General features: G+C 35.4%; 2 protein-coding genes across 2 annotated transcripts; both read right to left on the bottom strand.

Annotated features, from left to right (window-relative positions):
- Positions 1-6: 6 nt before the first annotated feature.
- Positions 7-8,366, bottom strand: sirt2 (sirtuin 2 (silent mating type information regulation 2, homolog) 2 (S. cerevisiae)). Its single transcript, XM_019091013.2, has 16 exons — positions 8,188-8,366; positions 7,974-8,020; positions 7,247-7,298; positions 7,054-7,164; positions 6,920-6,961; positions 6,499-6,605; positions 6,367-6,423; positions 5,966-6,034; positions 5,716-5,845; positions 5,559-5,618; positions 2,829-2,884; positions 2,663-2,739; positions 2,335-2,386; positions 2,172-2,239; positions 1,604-1,670; positions 7-1,119 (listed from the first exon to the last, which is right to left on the bottom strand). The coding sequence occupies exons 1-16, from the start codon at positions 8,195-8,197 to the stop codon at positions 985-987; spliced, it is 1,140 nt and encodes a 379-aa protein (XP_018946558.1). The 5' UTR covers positions 8,198-8,366; the 3' UTR covers positions 7-984.
- Positions 8,367-9,420: 1,054 nt separating this feature from the next.
- dmac2 (distal membrane arm assembly component 2) lies at positions 9,421-12,960 on the bottom strand. Its single transcript, XM_019091015.2, has 6 exons — positions 12,711-12,960; positions 11,760-11,953; positions 11,450-11,530; positions 10,914-11,053; positions 9,886-10,048; positions 9,421-9,708 (listed from the first exon to the last, which is right to left on the bottom strand). Exons 1-6 carry the CDS (start codon positions 12,726-12,728, stop codon positions 9,510-9,512), a joined length of 795 nt encoding a protein of 264 aa, XP_018946560.1. The 5' UTR covers positions 12,729-12,960; the 3' UTR covers positions 9,421-9,509.
- Positions 12,961-20,121: the final 7,161 nt, after the last annotated feature.

Raw genomic sequence — 20,121 nt, 5'->3', positions numbered from 1 at the left:
AGTACAAAAATTCGTAAAGGTTTTATCTGTCATTTTGTTTTTTTCATATAATTTTGCATAGGGCTCAATCTGATGCTTTGTGCTGTTGTAAAACACTGTTAGGCCAACTTCCTCTTACACAATTGAGCCATAGGCGTAGATATCATTCCAAACCAAAAATAAGCAACAGAGAATGAATAAACATCAAAAATGTATTATAATAGTTAGCATAATACAGAAATGTTTAATAATTCATTAAAATAAACATTTGTTAACCCTTTTAAAAATACAACATTATACTAAAATCTACAAATGATTGCACAAAGAAAATAACCTTACTGACAAGGTCAGACAAAAGATCGTAAACCAACATTAGTATTATGGTTAATCTCTTGTAAATTCTCATTATCATAATGCACAAAAAGCAATTCTCATTACTACAGTGCAAAAATAAAGTATTTATACACCATGGTAGCATTTGTTGTACATCCTTTTGTACTTTCCTGTAATTTAATTTAACTTAAATGTATTTTACTTAATAATTTAAAGAAAATCACAATTATGAGAATTACAAAAAAAAAAATGAAAGAAAACCTTGCAGGTGCATTACAGTAATGAGAATCTGGGTTTCAGAGACTTTGTTTTAAGCAGGATAAATGACACCCATATGATAAAGCACAAAGTGTAAATGTAATATCAGATTTTAAAACATTACATTTAAAGCATTGCTATTCATGATTGTTTTAATCAAAGCCACCTCAAGGCCCAAGCATAACACCATGTTCCTGTGAGTGTTTGCTGTCTGTCTGTCTCACTGTTCCTGTCTGAGCTATGTGAGCTTTCTGTACTATTTCTATACTTATCTATATTGCTATTACAGGCATGTGCGAGACACAGTAGCTCAGAGAAACAGAAAGATGTGAATGACAGTAGACTCGAGAAGGCCAGACTTGGCTTTGAGACGTGGAGTGAATTACATAGACAGCCTCTTCATGCTGTGATTGGTTATTCTGTCTTGTCACTGTTTCCAGCCTCTGCCCCAGTGCTTCTAGAGCTCGGAGTGGCTTCCTTGTCTTTCTTTTTGGCATCTTTGCTGTCAATTAAAGCATGTTCACGCTTCACCATCTCTTCCAGCTCTGCCTGAAACAAGAGGGGTGACATCTCATGCAACAAACACAGTTCAAGTTCAAAATATATTACTAATTTAAATAAAAGGTTACACTTTATTTTAATGTGTCCTTGTTACAATGTAATTATATATTTAAATACAGAGTAATATTAGTTAACTACATGTACTTACTACAGTGGGTAAAATAAGTATTGAACACGTCAACATTTTTCCAAGTAAATATATTTCTAAAGGTGCTGCAGACTTTAAGTTTTCAGTAATCCATACATACAAAGAAAATAAAACAAATAAGTTCAGACAGTAAGTTATGTGTAATAAAATGGAATATATGGTTAGGGTTAGGAATAGGGTTTGGCCTAGGGTTACTTGCATGTAACTATGCTTAATTAATTGTTATTATAATAGTAAGTACATGTAACGTGTAACAAGGACACCTTAAAATAAAGTGTTACCAAATAAAATGTCAGATCTGTGTGTGAATATGCCTGTATTTACTTTCCAGCCCAGCAGTTCGGCGAGAGCCATGCAGCCGTCATCACAGCTGCTTAGGTGAGCCACATCTCTGTGAACAATTAATAAAAATCAATACAATCTTCTCAAACCCCACTAACACCTGTACGCATATTTACACCAAATTTTAAAGTTTGGAAGACATTTTTATATTTTTGGAACATTTTATTCACTTGCGATGCATTAAATTGATTAAAAACTATTTTAATGATAGGTGTTTTCATACTTGAGGTTCTTTCACACAATATTTTATATATTTCAGATCAAATTAATCATAAATTACTGAATAATTTATTCTGTGTTATCAGTGCAGAAAATAATGTAACTAAGTGTAGCATCCTGTTATATACAATAAATAGTAAGTCATGGGGACACAACTGGTAGAGTTTTGAGAGAATAACCCATATATTATACTGTACCTATGTAAAATCAGTATCATGTCAGGATGAGTTTGAATAGTTTTGGTGTTCTTTTGTGGTCAGAAATTCATAATGCCTGTGAATAGGCCTTAAGAAACCAAACTGTTTAACATGACAATACTTGGAGGCCTCACCTGTAGGCTTTATCTGAGTCAAAATCCATTCCTCCTCCAAACCCAAATAATCCCATGCCAAATTCTGACTGTTTGAGAAAGAAACAATGCAAAAATGTTACTGTAAAATTTATTTGTTTTATTAAAATATTTATAAGAATTATACATATATTCAGCTACAGACCTGTCCGGTTTTCTCCATATTGATGAGCAGTCTAGGACAGCTGTTTGACACTCTGCAGATGAGACAATGAATGAGTCAGAGATATAAAAACTCCATAATCACAGACCTACATATTTTGTGCAGAATCATTGCGATATGTGTTAAATATAGTTTAAATAGTAAAAAAAAAAAAAAATCCAACTCTTTTACCTTAGAATTTTTTTTTTCTTTACCTTATTTTACCTTATCTACATCAATTCCACAGCATTTCCTCTTGAATCAGCACAGAAAATGTAAACAATCTTTTGTTGGCCCAAAGGATATGTTAAGACAAGAGTGAGAATCTTACCTATTGACTAGTGATGCAAATGGTTGAACCTGCAGGGATGTGCCCATTATGATGAGAAGGTCACATCGAGGAAAGTCCTGCGGTAGAATGATAGAATGATGGTACCGCTGAGAACGTGGACTGACTGAAAAGTAAGTTTGACCTTAACAGATAAGCTGATCCTCACCATTTTCATGGTAGTGAAGAATCGGGCAGGTAGATTCTCCCCAAAAAACACAATATCTAAAAAAAAAAAAAAAATAACAAAAATACATCCACAAAAGGCTAAAATCAACATCATAGAAGTACAGACTAGTTATCAATGAAATCAATATAAAGACGGAATGATTTTGGACTGATTGTATATGGTTTCAGAATGATTTTATATAGCTTGTATATTTTATAATTATGCTAAAGAGCAACTCTTGAGATTCTGCAATATATCTTTTGTGTTTCTATGAAGAAAGAAAGTCATACAACTTTTAAAAAATGACCTAGACCTTGAAGCCAAAAGTTATTCAAATTACTAATTCAAGTTTTAATTAAAAATAGAGGCTAAAGTTCGAAGACGAACTTTGATGTTGGCTTGACAAAGCCAGCCTGGGCAGCCTTGGGGCAAAAGAGCCAGAGTACTTGTGTGTCTGGTGTTCTTGAGCTGCCCCGCTGCAAAAAAAAAAAAAAAAGTACAACAGTTATAGTTTTCATAATATTTTTCTGTGACTCCCTCGTGTGGACAACAATTAGTATTATGGCCTTCATCTCTGAATCACATTAATAGAAATGGCTAATATTTTTTTGAATAATTGCAAATTTTTAATGATTACTTCATATACCCAGATTAAACTCAACTTCACTGATTTGGTATGTTATTTCATGCTTTAAGAGTTACATTTTCAACTGACATTTTAAGCATTAATGATTGATTCTTACAATTGTTAAATGGTTATTTAACAATTATAATTTATTAACAATATAATTATTACAAAAAGTACAAGTTATTGTTTTCATAATTTCTATAGACCCTTGTTATTTTGTATTGTTATGAATATGCTTTTTAGTCATTAGCACTAATTCAATTAAACACTAATTTAATATATATATATTGTTTTTCAATAGGTCAAGCACATTTTCTTAAATATGACTGTTTTTTAGGGTTTTTAGGATGTACGTTTAAAAAAGTCAAATTGTAGTACTTCAGGCATTTTAAGTAGCCGGTACGAACCCTGGTGATATCTGTTATAGACCTCTGTAATTTTCTATTCTAACAAACAAGTTTATTAGGATAATAAAAGTGTAGATACCAGTTTAACTGCACAATAATGAAGTTGCAAACAATAGTATAAAAGAGCAGGTTTTATGTTAGATGGTTTTTAGATGCTGAAATGGAAGAATCTCACGTAAAACAGCATTGCATAGTTTTCATTAAATACTGATTCTTGTTAGAGCAATAAATAAATAAAAGCCAAGACAAATTAATGAATTTCTATTTTTTATGGATTAACACTGAAGATGCGTTAATGTTCAAATCCAATAATGCTCATAATGATCCATATTTATTTCTCAACAGTTTATGTTCATATAAGATATAAATGACTGTTTTCAATGATATTAGCCAAGCTATCATGATCATGTATTTGGAAATAATCTTGTAGGCTATGTGTTGGTCCGTCTAAGCTCCGAGGACAGTGTGAATCAGAGCGCTGGGTGCGAGCATTCAGAAGCGACGCACGGCTTTCATTAACGTATAAAGGACACACAAACACCTGAATTTAGCTCTTGGTGTGTTCTAATTAGTGGATTGTATGAAATCGCTTTAAAAACAAAAATGCTGTTGTTATGTGAGCACGTACGGAGTGCAGCCGCGACATGTTGCTCTGCAGTTAATCACAGAATATCTCAAAAGCACTGGAGTGTTTTAATTTACAATCCTTTAAAACACATAAATGTTGTAGTTTCTTGTATGTAGCCTATTCAGCGCTGTGAGAGAACATATAAAACAGCTCACATGAACTCAGTTTAGCTTATTAATATGTTCTTCTACTATTATTGTGTTCTGTCACTGGAGTGTTTTAATTTAGAAGGTTTTAAAACATGTACAAATGCTATAGTTTTGTTAGCACTTACGGACTGCTCTCGCTGATCGGTGCTGTCACAGATCTCTTATCTTTCACACTGCTCTGGCCATCAGACAGTTAATATTATCCTATCCTGACCTGGTAATGATCAGATATGTTGGTTTAGCATGTCAGTGTGAACGAATTTTATGTATTTGTATTTTTAACCGATTTTAAAGTGAAACTAAGAGGAGTTCTCACACTCCTCCCTCTAGGTGAGTGGAATTGCTCCACTAGAGGGAGCAATATTTCTCAGCCAATGTAAGTCTTTGGGACATTTTTGGTTTTTAATAATTAATTATAGGAAAACATTACGTCTGATCAGTCTGAAAAGATTAGCCATCAGGACCCAGGTCTCTGCCGAGTTTGGGGCTTGTGGCTTTAAAGCCCTAGAAGGAGATAGGTTTGGAAAATTGAGTCTCAGAAGAAAATATAATAAGTGAAAGTGAAAAAGTGACGTGACATACAGCCAAGTATGGTGACCCATGCTCAGAATTCGTGCTCTGCATTTAACCCATCCAAAGTGCACACACACAGCAGTGAACACACACACACCGTGAACACACACCCGGAGCATTTATACTGCGGCGCCCAGGGAGCAGATGGGGGTTCGGTGCCTTGCTCAAGGGCACCTCAGTTGTGCCTCGAGACTCGAACCCACAACCTTAGGGTTAGGAGTTAAACTCTAACCATTAGGCCACGACTTACCCATTTTTAAAGAAGAAGTTTAAATAACATAACAGTATATTGGCTTTGTCAAGCAAACATAATGATATATTATTCTTAGAAATAATTTCTCTTACCAGGTTTTACCAGGCTCCCACAGGAATCACACTTAGGAATATCTTCAGAGAAAATTTTATCTGTGAGTCAAAAACACCAAATGTGAATAGTTAACTATATTCCCACATCTCATTTAAAACAGAAAGCACAGAGAAATTTCAGCGTTCAATACTGTACTTTTCATCCAGTCCATGGAGTACTCCTTGCGACACAGGAAACTCACACAGTGAGAGGTGTGAAATGTACCATGAGCTTCAATCAGGTCCTCTCCTTCCAGACCTGCAACTCTCTCTAAAGTATCGATATTCTTAAAAAAATAACAATAATAATTGTATTATATTAAATAATTATATATGATAAAATACATATACAATAATTATTATTTTTCAATAACAGAATAAAATTACACATAAAAACACTCTCTTACCTGTGAGTAACATCGAGTCAGTAGACCTTTGTCCTTCAGCATCCTCATAAAATAATGACAGACTGTGGGCTGAAGAAACCAAAATACAGTATTACATGCATTATTATTTGTATGTGGTGCCTTATCAAACTCATGACAAGACAAAGAAGAACATGTAATATGTGTGAAATAAATAATAATGGAATGTGGCATAACACGGTGGAGGGTTTGCCAGAATTTCTATAAATATGCATTTCATGTTACTCTTTTTTTAGTTATGTATATTCTATACAATATACAATGGCAAATGAATAACATATTAGCTGTTGCTGTTTTCTGATGTTGCAATATTCTTGCTCAGGTTTGATTTCATTTCTAACAGAATTTCATTGGTGACCCATGTACTGTATGTCAGAAAATACCTTAAACTGTCCTGGGTAGAGTTCTCTGGCTAGAGCAAAAAAGGGCTCTGGATGTTTCTGGAAAGACAGAATGACATCTTCTTAGATGACAAATAATGAGATTGTAGCTTTTCTTCAGAATGACAGTCAGACCTTGAAATAGTCGATCTGAAAGATGGCCTCTGGGTAAGGCAGATTGAACTTCTGCAAATTGGCATATAGACCAGTGCCAGGAGAGCGGAAATCTGGGATTCCAGCAGCTAAATCAGGAAGAGACTACAGGTTAATTAATAGTGTAACATATGAATCAATTATTACAAATTAAAGCCATAATAATATTTCATGTATTCATTTGGCAGATGCTTTTATCCAAAGTGACTTACAGTTGAGGAAAACTGATTTATCATAAGATGGCAACAAACACGAGAAGTGCTACATAATAATAAGAGTCAGGACCATATAATAGGACCTATAAGAGGTCTTTAAATATAAAAGGAAAAATAAGATATGATCTATTTAAAAATAATGTGCTTCATTTAAGAAAAATGCATTTTATGGTAAGTGATTTACTTACATGTAGATATTCCAGCTCCAACCATACAGATAATGTTCTTGCCTGTTGAGAGAGTCAGACTCAACTGAATATAATAAAGTATTTTAACATTGAACACACTTTTAAAGACTGGACTCATCGAGAAATTAACTCACATTTGCCACTCAGGATATAGCGGGCGACCCCATCCAGGGTCAGCTCATCCAAAACCTTTTCTCCAGAACTCAGGCCAAGAGTTCGCGAGAAGAGACCGCGTAGGAAATCCACTGAAAAAAGAGCACATCTAACTTCAGCTTAGTTCACATGATTCCTTTAAATGTACTTTAAGACTGAATATTTGACACATACTCTCAGTGTCTCCTGAAGCGTCGCCCTCGTTGCTGCTGTCGTCAGACTGACCCTGCAGAAAAGCATAACAAAATAATACTTTTCGTTTTTGGCATACATATAAAGTGGTGGCTTACTGTGCTGCACATGGTAGATGTTTACTACATTTACATATGTTGTGTTTATATCTCATGTTCACATATTCATTTCCTATGCATACATTTGTTTTGCAGGAAACAAACAAACAAAAAAATCCAGAGGGGGAAATAACACTAGAACAAGCTAATATATCAGGCAGCTAAAATGTGGCCTTTTTAAAATGACTGGCACAGGTTGGAGTATTTTTATGAAATAATTTTATTAATATGCAATTTTATTATTCTATTGTTTGTTTTAGATTTTAACCACTAACAATTTTTTTAATAAAAATATAATAATAACAACAACAACAACAACAATAATAATGGTATGGTATTTTGATAAATACATAGAATACAATGTCACTTCCATGGTCCAAGTGCCAAAAACAAAACAAAACATGGTTTTAGCTTTCTGCAAGTCTCAAAATACATGGTATTACTATGGTACATCTCCATGATAAGTCTAATGGACGTGTTGTGTGACGTGTCATGTGTGTCTGATGTTTTGCACTCATCTTACTTGTATATCTATATACGTATGTACATCTCTGTTATAAAATTTACTTTGTTGTATCTTTGTTGTAATTTACAGTTGTATCTTTATTTACCTCGAGATCTGGTGTGTCAGCCTCCTCTTCTGCCCTTTTAGAAACCTCTACAGGACAAAATAAAACATATCACACTGATGTGAATGTCATAGTAGCTAATATCCGTCACATAAACAGTGGAAGAACTTCCAATACACAATTAGCTTTCTCTTTTGCTAAAGGCTAACTGTGTCTGATAACACCCACATAAACAACTGCACAATCGTAATACTACCTTCAGACATCTATCCGCTTTCAAACAGCACTAAAATCCCAAAACACAAAAAGTTAAGAGATGACAGCACTGTTTTATTAAAGTGACAATGTGTGCGGGCTTGTGTGCGTCGCTAATATTTAATTGAGTGGCTAACGTTGATAGGTGGTAGACGTTCCTATGGAACACACAGTTCGTTCCTCGAGGGGGCGCAATAGAGCCTCAGAGAGCCGAGTCCTCCGTTGAGTCGCATTCAAATCAAAGGACGAATTATATTTTACAGGAGAAACTTAATCGTGTATTCATTTAAATGTGTCTATGTAAAGGACTGGTACCTGGTATGCAAATAAAAATCCGCTTTTGCAATGTCTATAAAATTGTTTTTAAAAAAAACATGTTATCCAGCGATTACAATTGACTCTGATTAGTCCTTGCAGACAGCGATGAAGTAACAAGTATCGCATGATAATGCATTGCGGTCAGTGCTGCTTGAGTGACAGACTTACATATTTTATATCTGAATAACACTTACAATTTAATAGCAAAAATTAAGTGTTAAAACCCAGGAAGTTTATTCATCATACCTGACCAATTAGAGACACCTTCCGGGCCTCTAATTCCCGCCCAGTTCGGTTTTTCCTGAAAATTGCCATAAGACACAATTCTGAATTATTTCTACGTAATATTTCTCTGCACTTAAGATTCCGGGTGGAAACTTTGTGCAAAACATGTCTTTCAAGGCAATGTTAATGTGTAAGAGTGTAAGAAAAAGTAACGTCAGGTGAAGACTAATATATATATATACATATACATATACATACATATATACATATATATATATATATACATATATATATACATATATATATATACATCATATATATACATATATATATATATACATTATATATATATATATATATACTATATATATATATACATTATATATATATATATATATTTTCCTTTTCTGATCGAAAGTGAATTGTTTAAATATTTGCATAATGGAAAACATTACCTTAATTCAGATTTCTTCATCCACCTTTCCTGCGTATGTGCCTCAGTCTTTCTAACACTTAGATCACACCTCCATCTGACCAATCAGATTTGACACCTGTTTTTTTTTTTTTTTTTTTTTTTAATGGTAGCATACAATAGTTTATATTTATTAAATCAAATGCAAGAACACGTTCTCAACTTGCATATCTCAAACATAAATATTAATTGTGTCTGTCTCAAAACAAGGATAGCCTATACATGAACACAGCACTTTATTAGAATAACATGTTTGGGCACTGTAATGAACAATAATACAGAATCTCCACTCTCATCAGCCCCATAGTTTATAGATGTCTAAGTCCAGTGTGTGTGGAAGCTTCGTGATGGCCCTCTGTTTGCTCTTGGCTATCTGGCTGGATCAGGCCTTGCTCGTATTCAGCTCCAGAGACCTGGCAGTGCGGCAGCATTTCCTCCAATAGAATCCGTACCAGGCCTGGATTCTGCAGCCGTGGAAGTCCGGAAATGTCCAGCCGCTCTAGCTTTCTGAGGGTTCAAGGTGGAGGGAATAAAATAACACAGAATATGAGATTTTCAAAAACATACAAATGTCTGTTTTGGTTATTTGTTGCCCTGAAAACAAAAATCAAGTTGCTCCAGATAATGCACATGTGCATATAAGAAACGAGTGAAGATCTGAGGTTCTGTAATGCAGAAAATTACCTGAGGTTCTGTAATGCAGCAAGTCCTCCCACAGTGATACGAGAGCAGTGGGACAGGTCTAACTCCACCAGACTTTCTCCAAAGACATGCAGACGTGCAAGGAACCAGTCATCCACTTCAGGACATCCTCGCAGAGAGAGAGTCTGAAGTTTATTCTGTTTCACTGAGAAGAAACGATATGAACAAATTACACCTCAGCAACATGTTTTAGTGGCAGCTGTGAGATCAATTATTTATCATTTGTTCTGTTTCCTGTTAGATTCGGGGAATGCTTTTCTGTGGTCTATGGATAGACTGCAAAAAAAGATTAACAATGTAGAAAAATGAAGACAAAATGTCCTTGAAATGGCCTCTTGCATTGATGACATTTTTAACAGTGTAATTAGATTACTGTACAAATTACTCTCTCCAAAAAGTATTTAATTACTTATTACTAATTATTTCTAAATCCTGTATCAACCTCTATGAAACGGTTCTTTTAATTATTTCAAATAAATAAAAGATAACTACATAAATTATTCTGGTCACACTTTAGATTAGGGTCCATTTCTCACTATTAACTAACTATTAACTATGACTTTTGCCTCAATATACCCAATTACTACTTATTAATACTTAGTAAAGTAGTTGTTAAGTTTAATAATTGGGTAGGAATTGTGCAGGATTTAGAATAAGGTCTTGCAGAATAAGACATTAATTTGTGCTTTTTAAGTAATAATAAACAACTAATATCCCAGTAATATTCATGCTAATAATCAACTAGTTAATATGGAGAATTGGACACTAACGTGTTAACAATATTCTTATTAACTCACCAAAGAATTTAAAGTGAGAAGGGTACATAAAAAGCATGTATTTTAAGGTTAGACTTTACATTTCCACATTAAATCCACTATTGTATATAAATGTTCTACGGTCTATACACAGCATTAAATTCAATTACATAAGTGACTAATTAATTTACAGAAAAAAAATAAGAGTAATTATATTTGAGAGTTAAATGATATATTGTTTTTTAAGTAGATTACCAAGGTTTTCAAGTCCATTATGGTTTATTAGGGTGCCACTCAGATCCACTTCCTCAATTTTTGCATCAGGTGTGCTCATGAAGTCATAGCTGAATCTTCCTCTAGAGTCTGGACGAAACCATTCGGACTGGCCAGCAAATCTATAGACACAAGCATGGCGCAATGGAGACAATTTAACAATGTCTACTTACACCCTATGCACTCCAGTGGGTAGTAAGAAGCTGAATGAGTTCATAAACATTTTAGGATCAATGACGTGTAAAAGTGGGGGTTTGTATGGTTCTGGAAAATAAAAATACCATACATTTTAATAACAATATTATTTTAAGGATTTACTGGCTGTGTGGGTTCTCTCTAATATATTATTTCTCTACAAAAGCAGGTAGAATACAATTGCATCTTTTTTTGTTCATTGTATGTACCACTGACAATCCTGACCTCAAATTTGGTTTTAATTCAGAATTTAAAAAAAGGCTCAGCATTAAAGGTGCATTCAATTAATTAATGTATGATGTTTTAAAAAAGATGATTTTTACCTGAAGCTCCCTCTGAGAGTCAGAATATAATAGGCTGCTGCTACATTATTCCCAAAATTCTTCTGTGCATAACCAAATAACCTATATAAAAAAGAACTCAACATCAACATTTCAGTAAAAAAATAAATCAAAATGCCATTATTTGATTATAGAGACACAGGACACCACAACATCCAGACACAAAAACACAGGCAATCTCAATACATTAGTTGTCTTACTATATTATAAAACATTTTTACAGTGCAACATTCTATACAGCAATATGACAAAACAAATCAACAAATCTGAGAACACATGCACTGACACTTGCCTATTTTTGTGTATGACCCCTTGTGACCTCAACCAGTTGTTCCAATCCAAAATGTTCTCCACATCATAGAAGTAGTGACTGAGTTTTAATAAGAACCTTGTGTAGACGGATGGAGTGGCAGCACCTGAACTCAAAGCCCTCCTGACAGCAACGGCAGCACAGGTGTGTGCTGAACATCTTTTCATGGCTTGAGACTTTTGAAAGAGACAGTTGGAAAATATAAAGCCATAAAGATCATTTACAACATGCTGCTATTAAAAAGATAAACAAGTTCTTGGTCCCTTAAGTGAAAATGCACATCCAGCTATCAACAACATTCTACATAAAAAAAAAAATAGAAATATAATATATTATTAGAATCTGTAGTGTGAATACAGAAGACTGTTATGATGGCACACAGATGGTATTATCATGGTACAGTAATACATACAGGGGCTGGACAAATAACGTGGGGGAAATATAATTTGTATAGACTACAGTGAAAAAAACCCTGTGTATTTATATTTATTTATCTTTACATAGTCTATATTATCTAGGTTGTATATGAGTCTACTATAAGTTGTTAAATTAAATTATTAAATACATTTTTTTTTATTTCTGTGTCCTTTTTGCTATCTCACTTTAAATTCGATTAAAGATCATGAATTGACATTCCGAATTCAATTCAGCGGCGTATTATCAAGATATTCTAAGGTACTTCATAATACCATGGTACCAGGTCCAAAACCCCATGAGATTAACCTGGTACATGTCTAAGAATGGTAATGACGAGGGTCATACTGTTACTCTTTTGCTAGTGAAGAGCTATACACAAGTAACTTCAATGCTCGACTATATAATGAACCAATTGTCATGTAAAACTGTGGCGGTTACTGTGCAGGAAGCAAGACACTTGCAGCAATTTCATCAATAAACTATTATTTACGTAAGCAGGAGAATGGTTAAACTCACCAACAAGGAGGCTGCCATGTTTGTTTTTCTTCTATGGCGGCTGTGAAGGGACAAACCAGATCTCTAAAAACTATGAGCGAACATCGGTTGTAGACTCGTTTTTGGGATGCATTATGGTATCAAATAAGAGTACTCGATTAAAATCGTTGTTGATATGTACTGTTTAGATCAATGGTTCGGAGCATTTATCTAATTTCAGTAACCGAATCCATGACTTCGTACGTCGTATTTGTTACGAAATGTTAATATTCGCCGTTAGGGGGCGATCTCAGCTAATCCATTAACCAGTTAGTTATTACTGTAACTGATGTCGAATCATATTTTATAATGTAGACGATTTATTGGCATATTTGTAATGAAAGGGAAGAATAGTAGTTAAATGCCTCGTACCGGCCTGCAGAGCCAAGACAAACAAAACAACCCCTACAAATTAGTAAAAGAACACATTTTATATTAGCACTTCACATTTAATAATATTTGATGATTTGTTGATGTATCAGATTTAAAAAGAGCTTCCAAAATTTCCAGCATTTTTTTTTTTTTTTTGTAAAAGGTCTGTATGCACACACACACACACACACACACACACACACACACACACACACACACACACACACACACACACACACACGTCCACACACACAACTGGCGTTTGACATTTTGGAGGGCTCTGGCAGTGCTCCTTCTGTTCTTCTTGCACAAAGGAGTAGGTAGCCTACTGGTTCTGCTGCTGGGCTGTTGCCCTTTTATGGCCCTGTCCAGCTTTCATTGCATTAAAATGATTTAGACAAATTTGATCAGATCTCACGACTGTGTGGTATTTAGAGTGCCTTCATTATTGCTTGAAGTGATTCTGAGTTTCCACAATCTCTGTTTCTCTCATCACTACCTGGATTATAGCTTATAGATTATAGCCACACTTCTTATAGCTTTAGTCAGTATCAGTTCTCTTTTTATGTCAGTGTCAAATGTAATCAGAGACAATCTGTTTATTTGCAGACCTTCTCTATTAATACTAAAAAAGTAAATTACTTGTGTTGGGGTCTAAATTGATAATGTCAATTGTACAAACTGTGGTGTTGCCTAAGCCATTTGTTACAGAAGATTAGACTATGATCACAACAGCTAAATTGAGCGCAGAATTGTTGTATTTGGTCAATTTGAGATTGTTTTAAATAAATGTAATTTTGTCATTTTATATATTATAGATTTATTGATTTAATCATGAAAGAAGACATAAAGTTGTGGCCTAATGGTTAGAGAGTTTGACTCCCTAAGGTTGTGGGTTCGAGTCTCGGGCCGGCAATACCACGACTGAGGTGCCCTTGAGCAAGGCACCAAACCCCCAGCTGCTCCCTGGGAACCGCAGCATAAATTGCTGCTCACTGCTCCGGGTGTGTGTTCACGGTGTGTGTGTGTTCACTGCTGTGTGTGTGCACTTTGGATGGGTTAAATGCAGAGCACAGAATTCTAAGTATTGGTCACCATACTTGGCTGTATGTGTCACGTCATAAGATGCTCACCAGCCCTACTGTCTTTCAGGGACCCTCATCAGCCCCAGTGTTCAAACTCTTGTATTTGGGATTGAGAAGTGCATCCAGCTTTTGCTCTGTTGAGCATTCCCAGCTGTTCCTTGTGTGCTTTCCTCTGTTCTTGCCAGATTTTTTTGTGTCGTTTTGTTAGTTTGTCATATTCCAGAATGTTTTGCATTGCAAAGATACTATTTAAACTGAAGTGAGCTGGATGATGACATCACTGAATTCAATGATGAACTGCCTTTAACTGAAAAATGAGGGTTTATTATTGTCATTTTGCATTATTGACACTATTTTCCTAATTAATGTTGTTCAGTTGCTTTGACACAATCTGTATTCTTAAAAGCTCTATATAAATAAAGGTGACTTGACTTGACTTGACATTGACTTCATTGTCAAATCTGATATCAGAGGTGATGCTATAGTTCAGCAGATTTTACATATGGATTTTATAATGTCTTTCTGCATGAGAAGGATAAGAAGTTTATCGCATTTACAACACTAGATCTATACAAATTTTACTGGCATCCACGGGGGCTCTAAAATAGCCAGGAAGGATCTGACTGAGGCTTTGGATAAATGTACAGTATGTGGTCACTTTTTTTTTTTTTTTTTTACCTTTTTGTGTCAAACGCTCTTCACATTGACTGCTGCACTTAAGTGAAAGAGAAGCTGATTAAGAGATGGTGCTGTATTCCAGAAACTCAGTCCCAGTGACTGGACAGATGATTGCTGACCAGTACCTGCAATAAACACCAGTTTCTTCTGCAAAAGTCAAGGAATGCTGGCCTGAGGGTGAGTAAATTTTCAGCAATTTTTTCATTTTTGGGTAATCTATTCCTTTAATATGACTTTCATTTTTAAGTTTTAGGGAGAAAAACATTAGCTAAATGAATATAAATTAAGTCAACCAGTTGCTAGAATGCATAATAAAACTTATGCAAGTGGTGAAGAACAGCGTTTATTTGAAAAGGAAGTAATACTTTATGTAACATTATATAAATGTTAACTTTTAAATTTAATGTTCTCTTGGAAAAAGAAGGAGTACTCACATAAATGTAGTTGTGTTGGGATACAGTTAAGGTTAGGGACAGGTTTGTTTCATGGTTAGGTTTAAAGGTGGGTTTAAGGGTAGAGTAGGGTCAACGGCATACCTGTCAACATTTGGGTCCCAAAATACGGGAGACGGGGGTGGGGCAAAAGTATCAATTATTATATTATATTATTATTGTTATTGTTATATTTATTTGGGGCATTAATTTAATTTCTATTATTATCAAACAATTATTTAAACTGTGTGCTTTCTGCTTATAAATAAGGGTCGTTTTTGGCTTTGGACTAAAATAGAAAAATAGAATGGCTTATAAAAAGTGCTAATTCATTATCTCTTCATTCTTTCGCTTTTTGTCAGGAATCTAGCCATTTCCCCATTAACCGCAGTAAACAAAGCAGCGCAGCACCATATTTAATCAATTAAACCATAGACTTTTGATGTGTAAGCTATCTCAATTTTCATGTATATTTGTTGATGTTTTTTTACCGGAGCACCACCTGAGTCTTCTCCTCCTGTCCCATTTCTATCCTTCCTTCCCGCAGTACTCGTCACTGTTGTAGGTTGCCAAGTTGAGGAAACAAATGGTTTGAAACTTGTATGTGTCAATTGTGTGAGAAGGATGCGTTTCATATAAGATGTGGCAACTGGGCAACATTGGAATTTGTTGTCGTGATTATTCACGTAGCCTAATGAGGTTTGGGCCATACAAATTATGGGAGTTTTACCGGAGGCGAATATAGCAAACATATAAAATACGCCCAGTGGTAATTTTTTTATAGAAATATTAAAAATATGGGAGAAATACGGGAAAATATTTAAACGGGATGATAGCGGGATAGAATATTAAAATACGTGAAAATCCCGGGAAAAACAGGAGGGTTGACAGGTATGGTCCACGGTGTAATTATAGATGTAATTAGAGCAGGTCTTTTCAAATGTACAACATACAAACAGTAATATAAATTTGATTAATTGAGAATTAATCAACAAGAAAAATACAAACAAAAATGTATTTCTTACGATTGCCAGCTGGAGTGCCCATGAACTCCATTAGAGGGCACTCCACCCCGGACTCTTGTCATTGTTTTTTTGGGACATTTCTCATGGTGTCCCTTGCCGCTCATGTGATCTTGTCTTGTGCTCCCCTTGTATGTGTGTTATGTTCTGATTGGTTCCTTGATTGCATGTGTCTTGTTCTCATTGGTTGGTTTTGTCATGTGTTCATCTTGTATAGTATAAAAGATACTCTCACTCACTCCAAGGTGGCTGATTATTGAATAGCCATCCCTTGTTCCTAGTTTCCGAGTTTACTCTTTTTTCCGTGTTTCCTAGTTATCCTGTCTTTGATATTTGGACTGTGTCCTTTTTTTTATTATTGTTTTGCTGCCTGCCCTGGCCATTGCCTGTATATTGGATTCCTCTTTTGCCTGTGCTTTGGAATGTACTGTACTGTTTGCTGGTGTTCGACCCTGCCTGTTTTGACCACGTTTGTAAATGAAACCTTGCATTTGGATCCCCAACTCTGTTGTCACATTCCCCACGTTACAGTAATTACATAACTCCTGATTTTTTTCCAGTTACTTACATTGTTTTGATTATAATTTCTTAAATTAAGCAGTTGAACACTTGAATCAGTAATTAATTTTAAAGTTGTAATGCAGTGCAGGTGGTAATGTTAAGACACAGCAGGTTTAGACTGTGACAACTTACCCTATATCAGTCCTTCTCAATTCTGTTCCTGATACCCCACAGCTCTGCAAATTTTGTATGCCTCTGTTAAGATCAGATTGATTCAGCCCCGTCCACACGGAGACGCTTTTAGCTGTATACTCATAAATTTTGTATCGTATAGACATTTAGTCCCTATGGATCCGGCGTTTTGGGAGAGTGAAACAGATATATTTTTTAAACCGGGTTTGCCAGAGTGGATAAATCTGGAAAAAGAAGGAGTACTCACATAAATGTAGTTGTGTTGGGATACAGTTAAGGTTAGGGACAGGTTTGTTTCATGGTTAGGTTTAAAGGTGGGTTTAAGGGTAGAGTATAGGGTCAACGGCATACCTGTCAACATTTGGGTCCCAAAATACGGGAGACGGGGGTGGGGCAAAAGTATCAATTATTATATTATATTATTATTATTATTATTATATTAATTGATTGTATTAATTTAATTTCTATTATTATCAAACAATTATTTAAACTGTGTGCTTTCTGCTTATAAATAAGGGTCGTTTTTGGCTTTGGACTAAAATAGAAAAATAGAATGGCTTATAAAAAGTGCTAATTCATTATCTCTTCATTCTTTCGCTTTTTGTCAGGAATCTAGCCATTCCCCATTAACCGCAGTAAACAAAGCAGCGCAGCACCATATTTAATCAATTAAACCATAGACTTTTGATGTGTAAGCTATCTCAATTTTCATGTATATTTGTTGATGTTTTTTTACCGGAGCACCACCTGAGTCTTCTCCTCCTGTCCCGTTTCTATCCTTTCCTTCCCGCAGTACTCGTCACTGTTGTAGGTTGCCAAGTTGAGGAAACAAATGGTTTGAAACTTGTATGTGTCAATTGTGTGAGAAGGATGCGTTTCATATAAGATGTGGCAACTGGGCAACATTGGAATTTGTTGTCGTGATTTTTCACGTAGCCTAATGAGGTTTGGGGCCATACAAATTAGGGAGGTTTTACCGGAGGCGAATATAGCAAACATATAAAATACGCCCAGTGGTAATTTTTTTATAGAAATATTAAAAATATGGGAGAAATACGGGAAAATATTTAAACGGGATGATAGCGGGATAGAATATTAAAATACGTGAAAATCCCGGGAAAAACAGGAGGGTTGACAGGTATGGTCCACGGTGTGTAATTATAGATGTAATTAGAGCAGGTCTTTTCAAATGTACAACATACAAACAGTAATATAAATTTGATTAATTGAGAATTAATCAACAAGAAAAATACAAACCAAAAATGTATTTCTTACGATTGCCAGCTGGAGTGCCCATGAACTCCATTAGAGGGCACTCCACCCCGGACTCTTGTCATTGTTTTTTGGGACATTTCTCATGTGTCCCTTGCCGCTCATGTGATCTTGTCTTGTGCTACCCTTGTATGTGTGTTATGTTCTGATTGGTTCCTTGATTGCATGTGTCTTGTTCTCATTGGTTGGTTTTGTCATGTGTTCATCTTGTATAGTATAAAGATACTCTCACTCACTCCAAGGTGGCTGATTATTGAATAGCCATCCCTTGTTCCTAGTTTCCGAGTTTACTCTTTTTTCCGTGTTTCCTAGTTATCCTGTCTTTGATATTTGGACTGTGTCCTTTTTTTTATTATTGTTTTGCTGCCTGCCCTGGCCATTGCCTGTATATTGGATTCCTCTTTTGCCTGTGCTTTGGAATGTACTGTACTGTTTGCTGGTGTTCGACCCTGCCTGTTTTTAACCACGTTTGTAAATGAAAACCTTGCATTTGGATCCCCAAACTCTGTTGTCACATTCCCCACGTTACAGTAATTACATAACTCCTGATTTTTTTCCAGTTACTTACATTGTTTTGATTATAATTTCTTAAATTAAGCAGTTGAAAACACTTGAATCAGTAATTAATTTTAAAGTTGTAATGCAGTGCAGGTGGTAATGTTAAGACACAGCAGGTTTAGACTGTGACAACTTACCCTATATCAGTCCTTCTCAATTCTGTTCCTGATACCCCACAGCTCTGCAAATTTTGTATGCCTCTGTTAAGATCAGATTGATTCAGGCCCCGTCCACACGGAGACGCTTTTAGCTGTATACTCATAAATTTTGTATCGTATAGACATTTAGTCCCTATGGATCCGGCGTTTTGGGAGAGTGAAACCGATATATTTTTTAAACCGGGTGCCAGAGTGGATAAATCTGAAAACACCCCCCTTGCATTTTGGTGTGGACAGCGAATCCATATATTTTCTGAAATGATGACGTCATCAGCCCACATCTTGCCCCTAGTCAGACACTGCTATGTCACGTAACAGCAACAAAAACATGAACAAACACTAAACGTTTGTCTTTTTATTAACTAACATTAGCACAGATTAATAAATGTATTGTTCCATGTTTGTTTGTATACCACGGGCAAGGTTTATGCACAGTCTTCTTCTCCATTTTTAGAGTATCTCTGTGGCAGAATTAAAGTGCCACATGCTGGTTTGGCATGTATGCTACATTGTTTTGTGTCGTTTTTGTGGTTTAATGTGGACAGATATTTCTTGAGACAACTGGAAAAAAAAAGATCAGATAGGGAAAACTCTGGCTTCGTGTGGACATAGCCTCAGATAATTAGCTCGTTAGAAGAGTACTCTATAAACTGCTTAAAAAAAAAAAAGATCAGTTAAAGGCATCTCAGAAGGCAGGATATGAAGCTATCATTGGGTTCGGACAAGCCTTAGTACCTTTTTACTTTGAAATGTATCTTCCGAAGTCAGCGTTTTCAGTTTCCAGATGCAGACAGTGTGTCTGATAAGAGAGACATACAAAATGTTCAGGGCAGAGTGGCACCAGGACCGAAATTAAGAACCAATGCCAGATCAGCCACAACATTAAAACCTCCTGCCTAAAAATGTGTACGTCCCCTTGTGCTGCCAAAACCACTCTGATGCATTGAGGCATGGACTCAACTAGACTCCTGAAGGTGTGCTGTGGTTTCTGGCACCATGACATTAGCAGCAGATCCTTTAAGTCCTGCAAGTTTAGAGGTGGGGCCTCCATGGATCGGATTTGTTGGTCCAGCATATCGAAGATGCTCAATTGTATTGAGATCTGTGATTTTTGGAGGCCAAGG

This window comes from Cyprinus carpio, chromosome B15, assembly GCF_018340385.1.
Source record: "Cyprinus carpio isolate SPL01 chromosome B15, ASM1834038v1, whole genome shotgun sequence".
Lineage (NCBI taxonomy): Eukaryota > Metazoa > Chordata > Actinopteri > Cypriniformes > Cyprinidae > Cyprinus > Cyprinus carpio.
This window is presented reverse-complemented; position numbering and strand designations above follow the sequence as displayed.